General features: G+C 35.9%; 2 protein-coding genes across 2 annotated transcripts; both read left to right on the forward strand.

The window, feature by feature from the left end:
* Positions 1-6,294: 6,294 nt before the first annotated feature.
* LOC146137323 (uncharacterized) lies at positions 6,295-7,609 on the forward strand. The gene has a single exon (XM_083394176.1). It carries the CDS (start codon positions 6,295-6,297, stop codon positions 7,330-7,332), a length of 1,038 nt encoding a protein of 345 aa, XP_083250302.1. The 3' UTR covers positions 7,333-7,609.
* A 360-nt stretch (positions 7,610-7,969) lies between these two features.
* LOC146137324 (coiled-coil domain-containing protein 83-like) lies at positions 7,970-17,008 on the forward strand. Its single transcript, XM_083393931.1, has 10 exons — positions 7,970-8,098; positions 8,565-8,649; positions 9,604-9,772; positions 11,295-11,404; positions 11,951-12,008; positions 12,697-12,871; positions 13,780-13,887; positions 15,353-15,477; positions 15,711-15,856; positions 16,469-17,008. The coding sequence occupies exons 1-10, from the start codon at positions 7,989-7,991 to the stop codon at positions 16,712-16,714; spliced, it is 1,332 nt and encodes a 443-aa protein (XP_083250057.1). The 5' UTR covers positions 7,970-7,988; the 3' UTR covers positions 16,715-17,008.
* Positions 17,009-17,393: the final 385 nt, after the last annotated feature.

Here is a 17,393-nt window from a genome sequence, read left to right on the forward strand (position 1 = left end):
TTCACTCTTTTGATGTGCTTAATTGATTCATACCTAACGGAACCAATAGAATAAGTTTGGGTACATGTGGGCCATATTCTTTTCGTTGGAGCTTCTTTTTTGCCTAACGAAAACTGAACAAGCTGATTAAAAGGCCCTCCTGAAACAAAATACGTCGAGACATTTGGTGAAGAAAAGCTTCACTAAGTGATGTTACGACAAATTGTAGGTTCCATGAAGATGGCGTTTTTACGATTGTTTAACCTAATTACTTATTTATCGCCGTTTTGCTGCGAAACAGGGTAACTTTACAACTTCTGTAGTATGACTGCAATCCCTGCAATATTCTGCTAATTGTGTTCTGGCATTTAATATGCAGACTGGCATAGTGTCTGTCGATTTTGTTAAGCTAAAAGAATATTGTCTATATGTCGCGGACTTTTAAACAAATAAAACACAAAATTTCGTAAGTTTTAAAACTCTGAAAACCATCATTTACGAAAGCAGTGATTAAGATAAAAATTGATTAAAAACTATATTGACGTTTGGTAATTAAATGCTCTACAGACCATGTAATTAACCCCCGATTAGTGGAAAGTCAAGTGGTCGCGCGGCATATTTTCATCAGAATTATGCACCAAAGACGTACGTAAACATTCCTTAGTCCTTGGAGTTAATCGGAAACTAAATGTCCTCGAAAAAAATCGCAGATTGAAAGGCTCAATCAAAAACCATGTTGTGGTGCGCATTAGAATGGGCGATTAAACTAGCAATCGCATTACTGGGTTGTCGTGACATGCAAACCGTACAAATGCACCTCAGCGACCGCGTTCCTCGCAATTGATTTGATTTAATGCACCCGATTTGGCTTGTAGTACGACTAACTTGCAACAGATGCGACGGTCGTGCAATGTGCATGTTTCGCCTTGATAACTAATCTTTATTACTGTAACGCACGCTCTCCTTATATGAACGTGATTGTTGTAATGCTGAATGCTGGTGATCTTAATTTACTGCAAATCGATACAGCGTTTATAAGCCTGAGGTACAGCTTTTCCGTGTTTAAGGTTTACTATGGATATCTTGTAGGACCAAATAATCATTTAAAAACCCCAATTTTATCAATAAAGTCATTTGACTCAATGATTGAAGTCAAATTATTCGTCCAAAAGACTTGATTCAAGTAAACTCACTTTTCCAAAACTAGTTAGGTCAAGTCCGGTCAGTTAAAAACAATGCCTTAGTCATTACAACATTGTATATTGCGGCGCAGTTACTAATATTTTCGCGAAGTGGTTTACTGCAATGTGACCATCAGTGATACATAAACAAAGCTCCTTAACTATGAACAAGGTAGGAAAATATTTGTGGACTAAAAAAGAAGCTTACCTATAGAGAGAAATTGCCATTTTACAATTTGTGTACTGTGTAGCAAGACTTAAGCCTTTTATCGAACTGTGGACGATTAACTATGAGATATTTTCTAAGGCTGTATTTTAACCCGTGGCCTAATATTTTCAAGAAGACTCGGACAACTAAATTTATTTTAGCTTTTTAAAATTAAATTAGAGTTAAATTAGAGCATTTAAGTTTTTCCAAATCAGATTAGAAATAAAATGAAGGCATTTGATTTTTCCAAATTAGATTAGAATTGCAGATTTCTTGAGAACTAAAAAACTATAGTTTATTCTTAAATTTACATTTAATTAAATTACAATCAATTTAGTTCAAGTTGCAATTTATGCTCAGAATAAAATAGAATATTATTCTTATTCCCCGGTTTAAGCTGTTTCTAGGTTATTACATAAAAAAATTTGCTTTGTCATAAAATACCTAGACTTTAAAGTTTGAGCTGTAAGTTTTAAAAGCAGCTCTAAATTCTTATCAGCGCGTAAATTATAAGTAATAATGGATTGACATTGTGGAGCTATTATTAGATTTCTGCTTCCAATTTTCTAATTCTCTAAAATTTTAACAGTTAATGCCAAAGAAGGACTTGAAAACTATTTTATCTCAAAATATTCGATTCTATCTCAAATAATAAAATAGCCTAGTTTAAAAAGTAAAAAAAAAGCCTAAATTATCATTTTAAATTAACAACCTTATGAAGGACATTGCGACAACAATTAATATCGGTCTAAAGACAGCGCAGAACAAAAAGTCGCCGAAAATCGTTCAAAAAATGGCCGAAAAAATTTGCGAAAACAATCAGAAGGCGATTTGGTGGCAAAGCGACAACACACTTGCCTATCGCCAGATCAAACCCGCCGCTTCCGAAGTTTATTGGAAGCTGTCGTGAAAGAAAAGTAAGCCAAGCGGCTCATGTATACAGCAGGCGAGGCCAATGTCAAACAGGGATAGGTGATATTGTTGCAGGTCATAATTTGAAATGCATAATTAACGCGGTGGGGTGTTGAGCAAATCAGGGGGCGCCTACCCAAGAAAAGGCAAATTTCAGTCGCTATTTCGCGGCGCTGGGGGCCACTTAACGGCGCATTGTTAATTCATAAAGGCACAAGTCGATCATAAACCGTCACGGTGTAGGGTTTGAGGTGCACATAATTAAAGCTGCACGCGTTTATTGCTGCCTTTTTAACGCAACACAAACTCCTCAATACGGAATAGCGCGCTATGGGTTATAATTAATTTAACGCGCGGCTTTGGGCGTTTAACTGTAGCACAAGGGCGGCAATGATTTCATCAGCATCTGGGGCATTTCGCGCCGAGATTAGAGTCGCAAAATGCCAGCTGTCGTGCAAGCAGGCGCCCGGTTAAGTACTTAACAAGAAGGATTGCGCATTGCGCTTAACAGAGCGTTATGAATTAGTGATTGGCCGGCTCGTTATATCGACCAGGCGGATCTTGATTCGCCGAGAGATGCCGCCAAATTTCGCGCTGTCCAAACGTCGCAAGCGGCAATTATGTCGCCCGGGACTTTATACATTTTTCAAAGGCGAAGGGAAATGTACACACTTGCGAAAGGCGGTCGGGCTTGTCAAGATTCCCGGGCGATACCAAGCTCTAATGCTTGTGGGAAGGGAAAATTGAATTGAAAATTGCTGGAGATTGTTTATTGGATTTGGGTATGGTAGCGTCCTAGTTACCTTAAGTGCATTTTTCTGTAAAAATCATTACAAATATATATGGGGAAAATATGAAATATCGCAACCAAAAAATTGGGAGTTGCGCAATTAGACCTCAGGAGTTTTTTTAATTTATAGGCAGAAACTCTTTATGTATCGTTAGTTTTCACCTGTACGTACACATTTATTTTCTTTTTTTTACAATTTCGAATTGCAAATATACAATAGGTTGCTCTTATAAGGAAGGGAATAACCAATAGATCCCTTCTGAAGGTTCGTAAACATTTAAAAAGTGAATGCCAAAATTTTTTTAAACAAGCGAAAAGTATTTATTCGCTTGGTCAGTTTATTCAGGTGTAGTGTTACGTTACGAGCAACAATCTTTCAGAGAACTGCAGAAAGCGCGTCTCATATAATAGCCTTTTTGGTTTTAAACCATATTTACTGCAAATCCGTAGAAGTCTTTTTCTTCTTTATCAAGGTCTGGTGTCATTTAAGCTCCGCAAGCAATTTAAACGGAACATTATTGATGGGCGTTTTTCAATGTGTTAGGTTACGAACCACAATTTTCACAGAACCAAAGATGTCGCGTCACATAGGAACCGTTTTTTCCATACTTGATAAAGTTTTAATGCAATCTTTCTCTTCCTAATTAAGGTCTGCTTCCAGAATCGACGGGCAAAAAACGTTATTATTAGGATTTTTTTGAATTTTTTTTGTTTTGTTACAAGCAAGAACTTTCACAGTACCGAGGCTTTCCCATAGGCGCTGTTTCGTTCTTAAACCATATTCAATAAAAATTTAATGCAATCATTACCTACTTCATCAAAGTCTTGTTTAAGTCATTTAAAATTTGCAAGCAATGAAAACGGACCTGTTATTAATGGGATTATTTTCAATGTGGTAGATTACGAGCAACGAAGGCTTTTTCATGGGAGCTGTTTCTTTCTCAATAATTACTGCTAATTTAATGCAATCTTTCTCCAATTTTTTATTAAGGTCTGGTTCCAGAATCGACGCGCAAAATGGCGTCGTCAGGAAAAAGTGGACTCCTCCAACCACGAGAAGGAATTGGTGCAGTGCAGACAGGCTATGTCACTCGGTGAGTGGTGACGTCATATACGATGACGTGACTTTGCTTAAGGCGCTTGGGTTTTTATTTTTATGCCAAACTTGTTTAAACGGAAATCAATCGCATTTTGATATTTAATGATTTGGATCAAACCAAAGAAAAAAATCTAATGTAACTAAAGGGATTCTGCAGTAATTTATAAAGCTTTTATATTACCAGGAAGCAAGCCAAAGCTGATTTTTGTGAAAAATCAACAACGTATAAAAGTCTGTAGTCAGCTTTTTCAAAGTTCAACATACTTTATACAACAAAATAGTACCAACGAGCTCTCACTGAAAACCCCAAAAGTTTTCCGAAATGTTCTACTGGTGCGAAAAAGGAGTTTCTTTTTGTCCAAAGGAATACGTTTTCCGGCGTTTTTCTCACACTTGCGCAATTCTTTTATTGAATTTATAACAAATTTATCGAATTCTCGCAGGTCCATCAATTTCGACAAAGCTTTCTACGACAAATACAACAGGAGGGCGCCATCCGATCGAAATGCTGCCACATCTGGCATCGCCAAAAAGCGGAAACTCGCCGTCCGCGTTGTCCGCAGCTTCTCCGCAAAGCAGCACTTCAGCGCAGCATCCGTCTTTTTCCATTCCTTTCCTATCAGGAATGCTGTCAAGCGCTCAGGGCCACAGCAGAGCTGAGCAGTTGAAGATGGCGCTTCCCGCGGGCTTAGCGACACCAGGCGGCAGTTATTTATCCAACGGATCGCCACCATACGGCGCTCGCCCCTTGGACTCGCATTTACCCTTATCGCTGCATTTGCTGGGCGCTTCGACTAGCAACGCACTATCAGCATATTTTAACAAGGACACAATTAACCCAGCTCCGCAAAACATGCCTGAAACTGATCAGAGAAGTTCAGTTAATCCGAAATTTGAAGAAACCGCAAAAGCATCTCTTCAATTTCCAACAACTAGCGAAAAGATTTCGCTGGTTACGCAGTGACGTTGATTGGTCGTTTGTTATGTAACCCTAACACCATTGTGATTACTGTTTTCAATCGCACGTTTATAATTCCATATAATTTATCTGAAATGTGGCGCGAACCTGTCAGCATGCAGTTGTTTTTTATTAGTTAGCCTGTGTCAAAAGTTTTTTTGAGTCTTTAGTTAAAATAAAAGTTTCTGCATAAACAGACTAAACTAATTATTAAATTACTTTTTCGAATCATACAGTAGTTGTATAAAAATACCAAATCTCCCACATTAACTTATCATATAGGTTTAGGGATTTGATGCATCTTGGAATTCATTTTAAGAAGAGATTACTTGGCTTTGGATGAACTTTAAAACGTACGGAACAAACTTTAGTTACGTACTTATTTTGTATTAAAGATAAAAGCGGACTTTGTAGGCTTCATGAAAACAAGTTTTGAAATATTGATGAATCTATTTGAAACTTTAACTTAAATCAAGAAGTGAATTAGAAGCCATTTTTTGTACCCAGCAGAGTAAAAAATTCATTCAAACACCACACAAACGCAAAATTTAAGTAGAAAGTTAATAGTAACTATTACTAGAAAGCCAACAAAGACACTTTGTGTTGAATTATTTTTGAAAAATCAATCAATAACAGCATTATATGTAATTTTGATGTCCTTTTTGTATTAAAATGGCAACAAAAATTTTTTTTCGTAATGTGCAATATCAACGAAACATCCAAGATTTCCAAGATTTCAAAGATCATGTGTAATATAAACGACAGGCCGATATAAACCTCTGGTTTGTTCAAGGTTATCTAACAGCGGTTATTTTTTAAAAATCCAATAAATCAAGACAAATTTCGCTACTTCTCTTCACCACCATTTCTTTATATTATAGTTTGTAAGATGGTTTACAAACCAACTATTTTAGTAAATAATTTATTTGGCTAATATATTTTCAAATTGTATAAGAAATATCTCACTTTCGAACGTATAAGTTGTATGCAGAAAGTCAAATTCCAAAAAATTGTGTTTGTTGAAAAAGTAACAAAATTGGGGAACCACCACGCTGAGATCATAGTAACGAAAAGCTTGGAAAAAAAATTAAAAAGCTTAAATTAGGTTTAGCGTTGCTAGTAAGACTTATCGTGTTTAAAACTGTTTAAAATTGGTGAAATAGAGGTATGAGTGAAGATGAAACACCTATTTTACCGCCATCACATCACATTAAGCTGGAATACTGCGAAACCCGGCCGAAATATAGAAGATGCAAAAAGAAACGTTCCGTTCGCGTTTTTACTGTCAATTCTGAATCGAAATACCTGATTGTAACCGATGTACCGATTACGTGCTTGGAAAGTGACTTAATAAAGTTATTTGCGTCATTTGGGACCCTTAAACAAACTCGTGAGCTGCCGGATTACCCACAAGAGGAATTCATAAAGACCTTTTTAATAGAATTTCAAGATATTCAACGAGCAAAAACCGCAAAAAAGTTCACCGATGAAAAAAACTTTTACGGCGGTATGTTGCATGTTTGCTATGCCCCGGAATACGAAACTGTTAGTGACACGAGGGAAAAGATAAACCACAGACGCAGCACTGTAACAACGAGGGTTAAAATTCTGGAAAAGGAAGCAAGAATGACAAAAAGTAAACAGCCATCGGCCAATAAAAGTAATAAAAAGATTGAGGAAAAATGCAAAAGTTACAAAAAGAATGCAGAAACTTCTCATGATATGTTACAAGCTAATGAAGAAATGAACAACATTGGGCCTCAATTGCCTGGTAGTTCATCGACAATATCAAATCAGGGCTTCCATCCCCAAATTCCATGCAACCAATTTGGGATTCCCCTGTTTTTACCCCCTCCACCACCCCCAGAATTTGTGCCATACAGAAATCGGTCTGTGAGTAAAGCAAACTCTCATAACGCTACAGAAAGCAATGTCCCTAAAAGAATTACCAACAAAAATCCACCTGGCTCAGTCAAAAAGACGCTTAACAAGGAAAATCCAAAAATGAAAGTTCGAAGTGGTTATTTTTATCAAAGTGTTGCGCAATCAACCAAACAAACTGTTCCAAGAACTGACACAAACAATATAGCTGCAAACATAAAAAGCAATCCACTTGTTTCGTTTAAACCTCCGCCATTTATTCCGCGACATTTAAAGAAAACAGCAACAAACGAAAACACAAATTCTAAAAATCAAGTATCATGAAATTTGTACTTTAATATGAAACAATGTCTTGCCAGCATCAATATTCATAATAAACAGTCACTATTGTAAGCTGTAAAGTGCTTGGTTGTAATAACATGGCTGCTAGAATTTGCATCATAAAGTTACTTCCTAAATTTGCAAGACTGTATGTGACTTAGTATTGAAAAACAGTAAGCCCTACTCACACTTTGCATGGCTGAATGCATTTCACAAGGACTTTTTCATTAAACAAATAGCTACGGCTTCAACTGAGAGTGCAACGCGGAGAACAAATTAAGTCCGAACTTTTTAAGTTGGTATGTATGCAACTGTTTCATATTAATAGCTTTATTTGATGTGACCCAGTACCATGTATTTGCAGTTGTGGTTATAAACTGTTACTTTTGTTTCACAGTACGTGTTTATTAGCTCAGGTTATTAACCGTTTAAGTTATATAATGAATCATTTGAATGTTGATATGAATCTTTCTTTATTGATTGCTGTGAAATTTTTGTTCATTATTTTACCGTATTTGTTTTCGTGTGTGCAATAAGTTTAACAAACTTAAACCAGCTGCCTTTTAAAAGTGCTTCATACATTGGACCATTCTAAGTTCTCATTTCCACTTAAGCCAGTGTAGGTCCAAGTAGCACAGAGCACTCTTGTAGGATCAATAATGGCTAAAAAGGGTGGCAAGAAAAAGGGTAAAGGAGGGGGCAAGGGGGGAAAGAAGAGTGGAAAAAGAGAAGATGAAATGACTCTCAAGGAGGCAATCATGGCATTCCAGTAAGCAATATATAATAGGACAGATTTCAAGTGGATAAACCAGTGTTTCCGAACCACTTAAAAACTGTTTGTTCCTAGTCCTTATCATTTATTTATTTGAAAAGAAATAGCCTGTAGTTTTAAAGCTTGGTGAAAAGTTCAATGGTGGTATGGGTGTGATTTTTTGGAGGGTTGCAATGTGTTGGTGACCCTGGCCTAAATTAAAACAAGGATTCACAATTTTATTGAACAAATGGTATACGATGATTTTAAGACTGTTTATGAAAACAGGCATAAAACATAAAATCATTTCTTAAAACTAATGCAGAAGTAAATAGTTTGCCTGATGAACAGGCGTGAATAATTTTTGTACAAAATAATAAGATGTATAAAATGTCAAAAATAGTAGTTAATATTGTCATTATGATTGAACAGTAATTTTACTCCCTTAAAAACACAAAAACTTAAATTACTCCAATCCCAACAGAATCCAAGTAAAAGAAAAGTCTTCGGAAGAACTTCAGTTTGAAATAAAAGGACTTCAGGAAAAAAACAAGCGATATCAGGAGAGGGTAAAGTGACAATATAAATATATTAGTTCTGAAATATTTGATGTCAATATAAAAATTATTAACATGCCTAAGTATTTGTTGACTTCAAAACTGCTTTTACTGTCCTTTATGAACCTTTTATCCTTGAAGTCAAGCTTCTTATTGACAAATACTCAAAAGTATAACCCAGCCTAGAGAAAATACAGTATATGTATATTATTATTCAATGTTTTTGTAAACAATTTTACCATCTGTATTATTCCATTTCGCTTGGGTCATCATTTCACTAAATTTTTGTCAATTAAAAAATAGCATAATTTAAAAAAAACTTCTGGCTAACGTATCTCTGAAAATCTTGTATCTTTTTAATGCACTTTATGTAATCAAATTAAATATGGTTGTAATTTATTTAAATATGTGGATGTTATTACATTTTTATGGATTTTACTTATTCAGAAATATCAATAGTCAAAAACTAGATTTTATCAAAATCAAGGCCTTTTGAGACTCTAAAGTCAACACAATTGCACCATGCCTAATTTTTTTCTCTTTATGTTAACCTAAATGAAAGTCTGTGTATTTATTAAAACTTAGCTGTTATATGGTTTTTAAAAATCATAACCAACATGAAATTAACTTTTTTTTTTCCTGCGATGAAGGAAACTGGTATTTTTAATCAGATTCAATATCAATAACAACAAGCAAATCGTAGTCAGAATATTAAAGTACTTTACAGAGGTAGGTATCATTTTAAAAGTTTGGAATATCTCATGTATATTTTCAACATTTATTTTTTATTTATTCATTCTTCATGATGTTGAAAATGAAAAAAAGATGTTGAAACGTTTAAAATGCTACCTACTTCTGTACAGCAGGTTTGATATTCTTACCAGGTCAAGTACAGCCTCATAACATTATGCTTCAAAAAGCAAACCGTTCAGTTCAATCAATAAACCTTTTTTTCGCTCTCGACAGAACACAAGACTAAAGGACGAGCAGTTTATCCACATTAAGACGCTTCTCCGACAAGCGAAGGAACAGGAACAGGAGTTGGAACAGAAGGAGGTTTACAACAGCGAACACGTCGAGCAAGCGCTCAAGGAAAAGTGGACGGCTGGAAGACTCGAGGAACAAAGACTTGATGGTGAGTAGGGTTGTCCAATACTTCACTCTTTATTCCGATACCGATACCCAACATTTTTGACAAAAAGTTTCCCGATACAGATAGCCGATATTTTGACATACTTTAAGAAACAAGGATGTTCGATACTTTGTTAGGTAAATACAGGGATACTTTTTTACTTCTTTTATGAATTTATTTAACTACATTTTTAATTTAAAACTTCACTCTTCGAAGGCAGTTGACAATGCATGAACATCGCTTCAAAGCGTAACTTTTTTATTACCAATACCCAGACAGAACTTGATTATTTTGGGCGGCACAACATACATTTGGTGTCTTAATGCGGTGCGTTTCAAATGTCATGAGAGAGATTTCGTGACTATTTTGTTAAAATCTGTTAACTGTTATGATAGAAACGTATTCTACAAAATACCGATACCCGACATTTTTGACAAAAAGTATTGCGATCCGATCCAATATGCTGACATATTTTAGTAAATAGTATTGTCCGATGCCATTTTGTTTGGATACCCAACATTTTTGACAAAAAGTATTGGAACGGATCACGATACCCAGTATTTTGACATATTCTACTAAGTAGGGATGCCCGTTAGTTGATATTATATTGGGACAACGATACCCAATATTTTGAACAAAAGATATCGCAATTCGATCTGACATCAAATGACAACATTGATATGGTCAAACAAACAAAATACATAAAATTTAAACATTCAGAGGTTATTGCACCAAAATTATATATAGTGTTCAGATAATCTACTAATTTTGAAGTAAATTTAGCTTTCAAGTTAAAATTTTTTGCTTGGATCAAGGCATAAATTCCTATAATTATTTGGTTTTGGATTGGCACCGATACCATCCTAGTATGTAGCTATACAACCATTTGGTATCATGCATCAACTCTAATTTGATATTATCGACAACCCTAATGGAAAGCTTGCCGGTGTATAATGAACTGTTTTTATACCTATTAACTAACTATTTGTGATTTAATTGCTCCGCGTTAAGTTAAAAATTTGCACTACTGTGCGTATTACGTTTAAATCAATAAGTGTTATTATGACTGAAGTGGATGACTGGCTAAACTTAAAGTGCACTTGGGTCATGGTTTTTTTAACGACTTGACTTGGAGAAAGTCCTTTTTTGCTACTAATTGTGTGAAATAACTTTGGGAAACTTAGAACAGTGAATTTAATATGGTTTTCCATATGATGTACAAATATATTTATAAGTATGTGTGCACTTAAACACCAGGTGTATTCATTGATTAATGTGATTTTTTTACCAGGGATTTTAATATAATCTGGTGTAAAATTCTGAATTTCAAACAGTTTTCATTCGCTAATATGCTTGAACTGGGACATGGATTTTATCATGATAATGATGTGCATAAAAAAAGTTACTAAATAACAAAAACACAGGACTATCTTTATGATTTAAAACACTCATACATATGTGACCAAAATCATTTTTATACCATTGATAAAACATAATATATTAATATTTTTTTAATTAAATAAAGAACTGAGGTTGAAAATAGCAGCAACTGACGAGCAATACGACAAACTTAGGAATGAGGTGGAGTTTTGGAAAAGTTACAGTGCCTCTGGGTCTGCAGAACACAAGACACAGGTAAGCTTCCTAATTTACTTAAATAAATACAGAATATTACGCTTTGAAATTAATAAAAGATACACACACATATGTGTTCACCAACTGTGATCTAACCCCTGGGAAGCTGCTTTTTGACCAGCGATTACAGCTTATGTATCACAGTACACCGAAAGCCACGCAGACTCGTCAAATCTGTCGATCAATGATGCTAGCAAGGCATGCTGAAGAAAACTAGCCTGCAGTGAGGTTTGAACTCACGACCTCCGGTCAAGCCGGGACTATAACTGAGCTACACAGGTTTAGAGGGGAGCACGCCGAGAAACAACATTGACTTTGATATTTACTTTGTTTTCTAACAAGAGGCTTACCTTAACGTTACTCAACGTTTTATACAAAATAATTGTGGTTTAAGTTAATGCCAGAGCGGTAAATAAAGTTAATGAACTGGCCAATGGCTACAGGGCTCGCAAATCCGCTAATCAAAATCAGTATTTTGTAATTGATTTTCGTGCAAGCAATGCTAGGGTTAAATCGAACATGGCAAATGTTTTTTTTTTATTTTAGATTCACTTGCTTGAAGGCGAGCTTGAAGATATGCAGCAGAACTTTGATGACATGTGTGGTAAGCTTCGAACATTTACTCTGTCGGATTACTGCTTTATTAGTTCATATGGGTAATAAATATGTGTAGTTGAAGTTAATTCGAAATAGGCCTGGAGGTGTTAGAGTTATCTGACCTTAACCAGTAGTCTTCCCACTACGACAATCATTGGTTTCCAGAAATAAATTTGAACTAAATTAGTCAATGACTTGAGTGCACTTTAGGTCACTGTTGTCTAATAACTTGACTTAAGTCGTTCTGGTAAAATGACTTGACTTGACCTACGACTTTTGGATAAATGACTTGACTTAAGTCTTTCGGACAAATGACTTGACCTACGTCTTTTGAACGAATGTCTTGACTTGGACTTAAGTCAATTTAAAATAAGATATTTACATTTAACATTTTATTATAAAATTAGGCTATTTATCTCGTGATTTACAAAAAAAACGATAGGATCGTAAATTTTTGTTTTTTGTTATTTTTTAGTTAAATTAATTGGTGGTAACCGGACGAGTTTACCAAGTTTAATGATTGGTCGTTTTAATTTATTAATCAATGATTTGATTTGGAGACAACTTGCTCTGATAATGACCGACTTTAAGTGGGACTTAACTTGTTATTTTTTGCAAAGGGACTTGACTTTTAAGTCATTTAAAAGGCTTGCTTACAGCACTGTTAAAAACCCTAAACATTCACAAACTTTCAGCTCACTTAAAGCGCCAGTTGGACGCAGCCAAACTGGAGGTGAAAACTCACACGGACCGGTGCATGGCTGAGCAGAAGCACTTGGCTTCCGAGAAAGCGATGGGCCACCTCGACCCAGTCAGTGTGCAGGAAGTACACGAGAACGAGTGGCTTAAAAACGAGGCCGAAGTGCACAGGTGAGCTGTGCATTGTTCGCCGTAGTGACGTAATAAAATGAACTCATTGTCGCAATGATGACGTCACAAGTAAAAACAAGTGTCACTGATTTTTAAGTTGACCTGTACAACCGTGCTTTAAAGTTGGCCAACTTAAAATGCAATTTGTCAACAAGTCATTTGTATAAACTTTTCAGCCCAGTTGTCTAAAATGCTGACGAAATAAGTTTGCCTATTGTCCGTGGTTATGACGTACCAAGGAAAGTAAGTGTGCAACTAAGTTAAAAAGTCATCTCAATTTTCCAATGTGCTGTAAAACTGTGCTTATTTTCCACAGTAACGACATTATAATTGAACTTATTATCGTATTGACGTAACAACTGAGCTTACTGCATGAGTAGCTCACGTAAGAAAGTAAAATAAAAAATGTGCTAGGTCTGAGTTCAAAACCTCATGCAGTGCTCGAAATATCATTAAAGCACTGAAAGCTGAAACCACTACATTTCGATCTCTGTGACCAGGAAACCTATGCAAACCAGATGGAACATATCCGACGTAAAAAACATATTTAGGGTTTTGCGAACAGTAACCACCTTTGGTAATAATTTTGGTAAATACTCATTTTTGGTAATAATTTTACATTAATAATTGAAATTTAGAGATAGAATTTTTCCAGCAGGCAACAATAGATAAAAATCTCTCTTTTGATGTAAACGAAGTTACATACCGACGTTTCGGCAGCATATACCAGCTGACCAAGCTTGTTTTTAGATACACTTTGTGGTAAATATAGTTAGCTCCACCAGGCAACATTTACAAATAGTTAAAAATCGCTCTTTCGGGTGTAAGCGAACTTATTGAATGGTAGCCGCAACATCTGTTTGCTGATCCTATGCTGCAACAATCTTACATGTGAAAATATGTTAAAGGGCCGAAGGAAAGCTCCTTCGAGTGAAGTTGCAAGAGTTGGAAAAGGAAAACTTGGAAATTATCGGGGAATTGCTGGATTGTAGACAGGAAGACCTCAAAATATCTAGGTAAGTGGTTTGGTACGCACTAGGTTTGCCCGATACCTAATGTTTCATTCCGTTAGGGATTACCGGATATTCTGGACAAAGCGTATCGCGATTTGATCCGATCCGATTCCAAATTACGTCATTATTATTTTTATTGTAAAGCGATCAAAACTAATGAAATCGAACTAAATGAAATCGAAAACGTATGAAATCAGTAATGAAATCGCAACGTTAAAATGTATTTTTTTACGGTTGTTATGCCGAAATTCATTTTAGTGTTTAGAATCTTAGTTACCTCCAGTTGTTGAACCTTTTAACGTAAAATCGCTTCGTTGGACCGACAATAAGGTTCTCGCACTTATTTCTACAATATTTAGCGGTGGACACATATTCCAACGGGCGTGAGTTCGACTCTCACTTAAGCACTGTTGCAGAGTGCGTTGTCCGACGCCTATACCTGACTGACTTTAACGATTGGCTGATGGCTGCATAGTTTTATGGCGACACGTTCTTTAAATATGTATCTGACTCCAAAGGAGCAGAGCTCTAACTACACTTTTTCTTCACTCAGTTGATATTGCTCGTTAAGTATATACTCACAAATCTCGCTATACACGATAACGTAAAGCAGTGATTCAAGCCGCTAGTCCACTGGTTCTCAACCCTTTTTCGTTCGTGGCCCGTTTTCGTTGCACAACAATTTCTGTGGCTCATTAAAATTATGGCAAAAAACAACTATGAAATAGGTTTAGAACAAAAAACAGCAGAACATATTTCAAAACAGAATATTTATTCAACCGTGCATTAGTGGGCTGCTGAACAATAAATTTACATTTCTTTTCAATTCTTGCCCCAACCATTATTCTTGTAAAATTAAGTATCGTGACACGAATGAAACTAAATTCTTCCAACAATCTAGCTTTTTTAATTTTTTTTTTAAATGTTCCATCATGCCCACTGGTTGAAAAGCCCTGCGCTAATATAAAGCCAAGTCTCGTATTGGAGCGTAATGCTGGTCACACGTCAGTGGACACAGGTCACGTGCATTATGACGACAAACTGGGCAACTCAGTGGGTTAATACTAGGCAATGATACTTAATCTACACCAGGGGTTCTTAACCTTTTTTGTATGTTTTACCTTTTTAACAAAGATGAATATCAGATTTACCCCCAATATATAAAGTGGTGCTCTTTTATTACAAAAACGAAAGTAACAAATTACATCAGTTATGTTCAGTGCGACGCATTCCCTTGCTTTTTGGCAACGAGTTTTTAATGTCTGGTAAAGTAGTAGGTAATGCACAACAAATATCAGAAACAAGTCGGTTTCGTGCTTCAGATTTTAATAGTAAGCAATGCAGTGAAGCCGCTTCGCATAGGTTATATTCAGGGCTTGAATACCTATCCTTGGATTTACCCCCTAAAACGAGGAATTTACCCCAGGTTAAGAAGGGCTGATTTACACTACTCGCCATTTATTTCCAGAAACTTCTACATGACTCAGTTTCGCGAGGACGACCAACTGACCGACGATAAGTTGTCCGACATGGACATGAAGCAGATGTCCATCTACAGGGGAGCGGCAAGTCCGGAATCTTCACAAATGAGAGGTTAGCAGTGGCCGATATTATCGTATCGAAGGAAACTAATACGATATTAATACGATATTATCCTAATAATAAGCAAGAGTAGGTTTTTAAACTATGTGGTGTGTAGCCACTTAATCATATTGTTTTGGAAAAGCGATTTTAAAATCATTGAAATTTAGTTTTTCAAGTAAAATGATGTATATATAAATTATATATTTTAGTTTTTTGTACATGTCTTGTTTTTCTTCACTCAGCGATTGAGGATCGTCCCAGGAGCGCGATGCAGTCTGCGGTGGAGGATCGTGTCTTCTCCATCATGGAAGCTCACAACGAGGAGGATGAAGATTATGAAGAAGATGAGGATGGAGGGGAAGATGAAATCGACATCCAGAAGGACATGGTGAGACGGGACGATGTATAATGTGACATCACAGTGATATGTATGACGTCATATGGTATGAGTAACATCACAGTGGTATGTGCAACATCACAGTGGTAAGTATGACATCACAGTGATATACTATATATTGTATCACTGGATATGTTTTCCATACACGTTGAGATGACGTCACATTAATCCCGTTCATCTATTTGTGTTGCTTTTTGTATTTTAGTTTAAACCAATTTCCACACATTTCTTTAACCTACATTTGTCCTTTTTTTTTCCAAAAAAAGCAATTCTTAATGAGTATAAATAATAGTTATTGTTACAAACATATATTTTGAACTCCGTCAATCGTCCAATATTATTTATTTTGCATTTAAGAGAATTGCAATCCGTTTAGTGTTTTTATAATACTTAAACAGGGTGCAAATAAAACCGAAAAGTTAGCCTCAATCTACAAAGTAAAAACGCCTTACTTCCCAATCACGCCACTTTAATTAGGTATGCAAAAATGGCCATTGCTGCTGTAAGTGTCTTTTCAAACCTCTTAACCACCAACTGCAGCCTCCCACAAACGAAAAACAAACTTCTCATGGACGGTATATAAATTTTTCCTTTTGCTTCTAGGAATACCTCCACTTGGGGCCGCTCGAGATCAAATTATTATGCGTGGTTGGGGAGCAGAAACCGATTCATCCGATCGATGCGCGATTGCAAATCGTCGACGGGAGCAAGCCTGACGTCACAGTAACGAGGCCAAAGTGGCCAGTGGAACCGCCGATGATGAGGGCCGCCCTGGAATGCTCCCCCTCCGATGTGAAGCTGCCATCTAGTGGCGGTACCCCGGGAAGTAGTGACGTCATGGTGGCTTGATTATATTGTTTTCTGTGATTTTTGGTGAATTTTAGGATTTTTGTGTATTTTTTTCATTAGGTGGCGCTGTGTTGTAGTTGTCGTTTTTTTTCTTTTTGTTGCAGAGAAAATATATTTTTTGGTGGCCGCTGATTCTTATCGACTCATATGGTTAATTTGTGGATTATTTGGGTCTAAAGATATGTCAATTTTTTTGTATGTTTGCGATTAGGCAGAAATAAACACGCTATAGGTCTACTTAACACTTGCTGTACCTTTTGATAGAAATTTTTTGTTTTTGCGAGGCATAACGCTGTATCTTGTTTTTTTTCACTCATTTTGTTTAAAAAAACATATATCTTTCCGTAGTGGCCGATAAAAACACTAATAATTCTTCTCTTCATAATATTTTAATTTTTTTATAAAAGAGCAGATTTACTATTCCGTGTAATGCCTGCTTACATTCCAAGCTTTGCATATTTGTTTAAAGCACATATTTCGTAGACAATATACTTATCATCGCTTTACGTTACTTATACTGATATTAACTGTGACAGCGTCATACATTCTTAACATTTTATGCAGACCATGGACATAAATGTGTGCATTGGGACGGTTCAGAAATCCTTTATCTACAAAAGGGTATATTTGTCATCAGTACGACTCAAATTGCATTTGAACTTCATTGTTTATAACTTCC

The sequence above is a fragment of the Ascidiella aspersa genome, chromosome 7, assembly GCF_963924565.1.
Source record: "Ascidiella aspersa chromosome 7, kaAscAspe10.2, whole genome shotgun sequence".
NCBI lineage: Eukaryota > Metazoa > Chordata > Ascidiacea > Phlebobranchia > Ascidiidae > Ascidiella > Ascidiella aspersa.

Bases quoted from the DNA above. Each gene is read 5' to 3' on its own strand.
- LOC146137323 (XM_083394176.1), top strand. From the start codon at position 6,295: ATGAGTGAAGATGAAACACCTATTTTACCGCCATCACATCACATTAAG.
- LOC146137324 (XM_083393931.1), top strand. From the start codon at position 7,989: ATGGCTAAAAAGGGTGGCAAGAAAAAGGGTAAAGGAGGGGGCAAGGGG. The intron at 8,650-9,603 runs GTAAAGTGACAA...CGCTCTCGACAG, and splicing joins ACAAGCGATATCAGGAGAGG to AACACAAGACTAAAGGACGA. The intron at 11,405-11,950 runs GTAAGCTTCCTA...TTTTTATTTTAG, and splicing joins CTGCAGAACACAAGACACAG to ATTCACTTGCTTGAAGGCGA.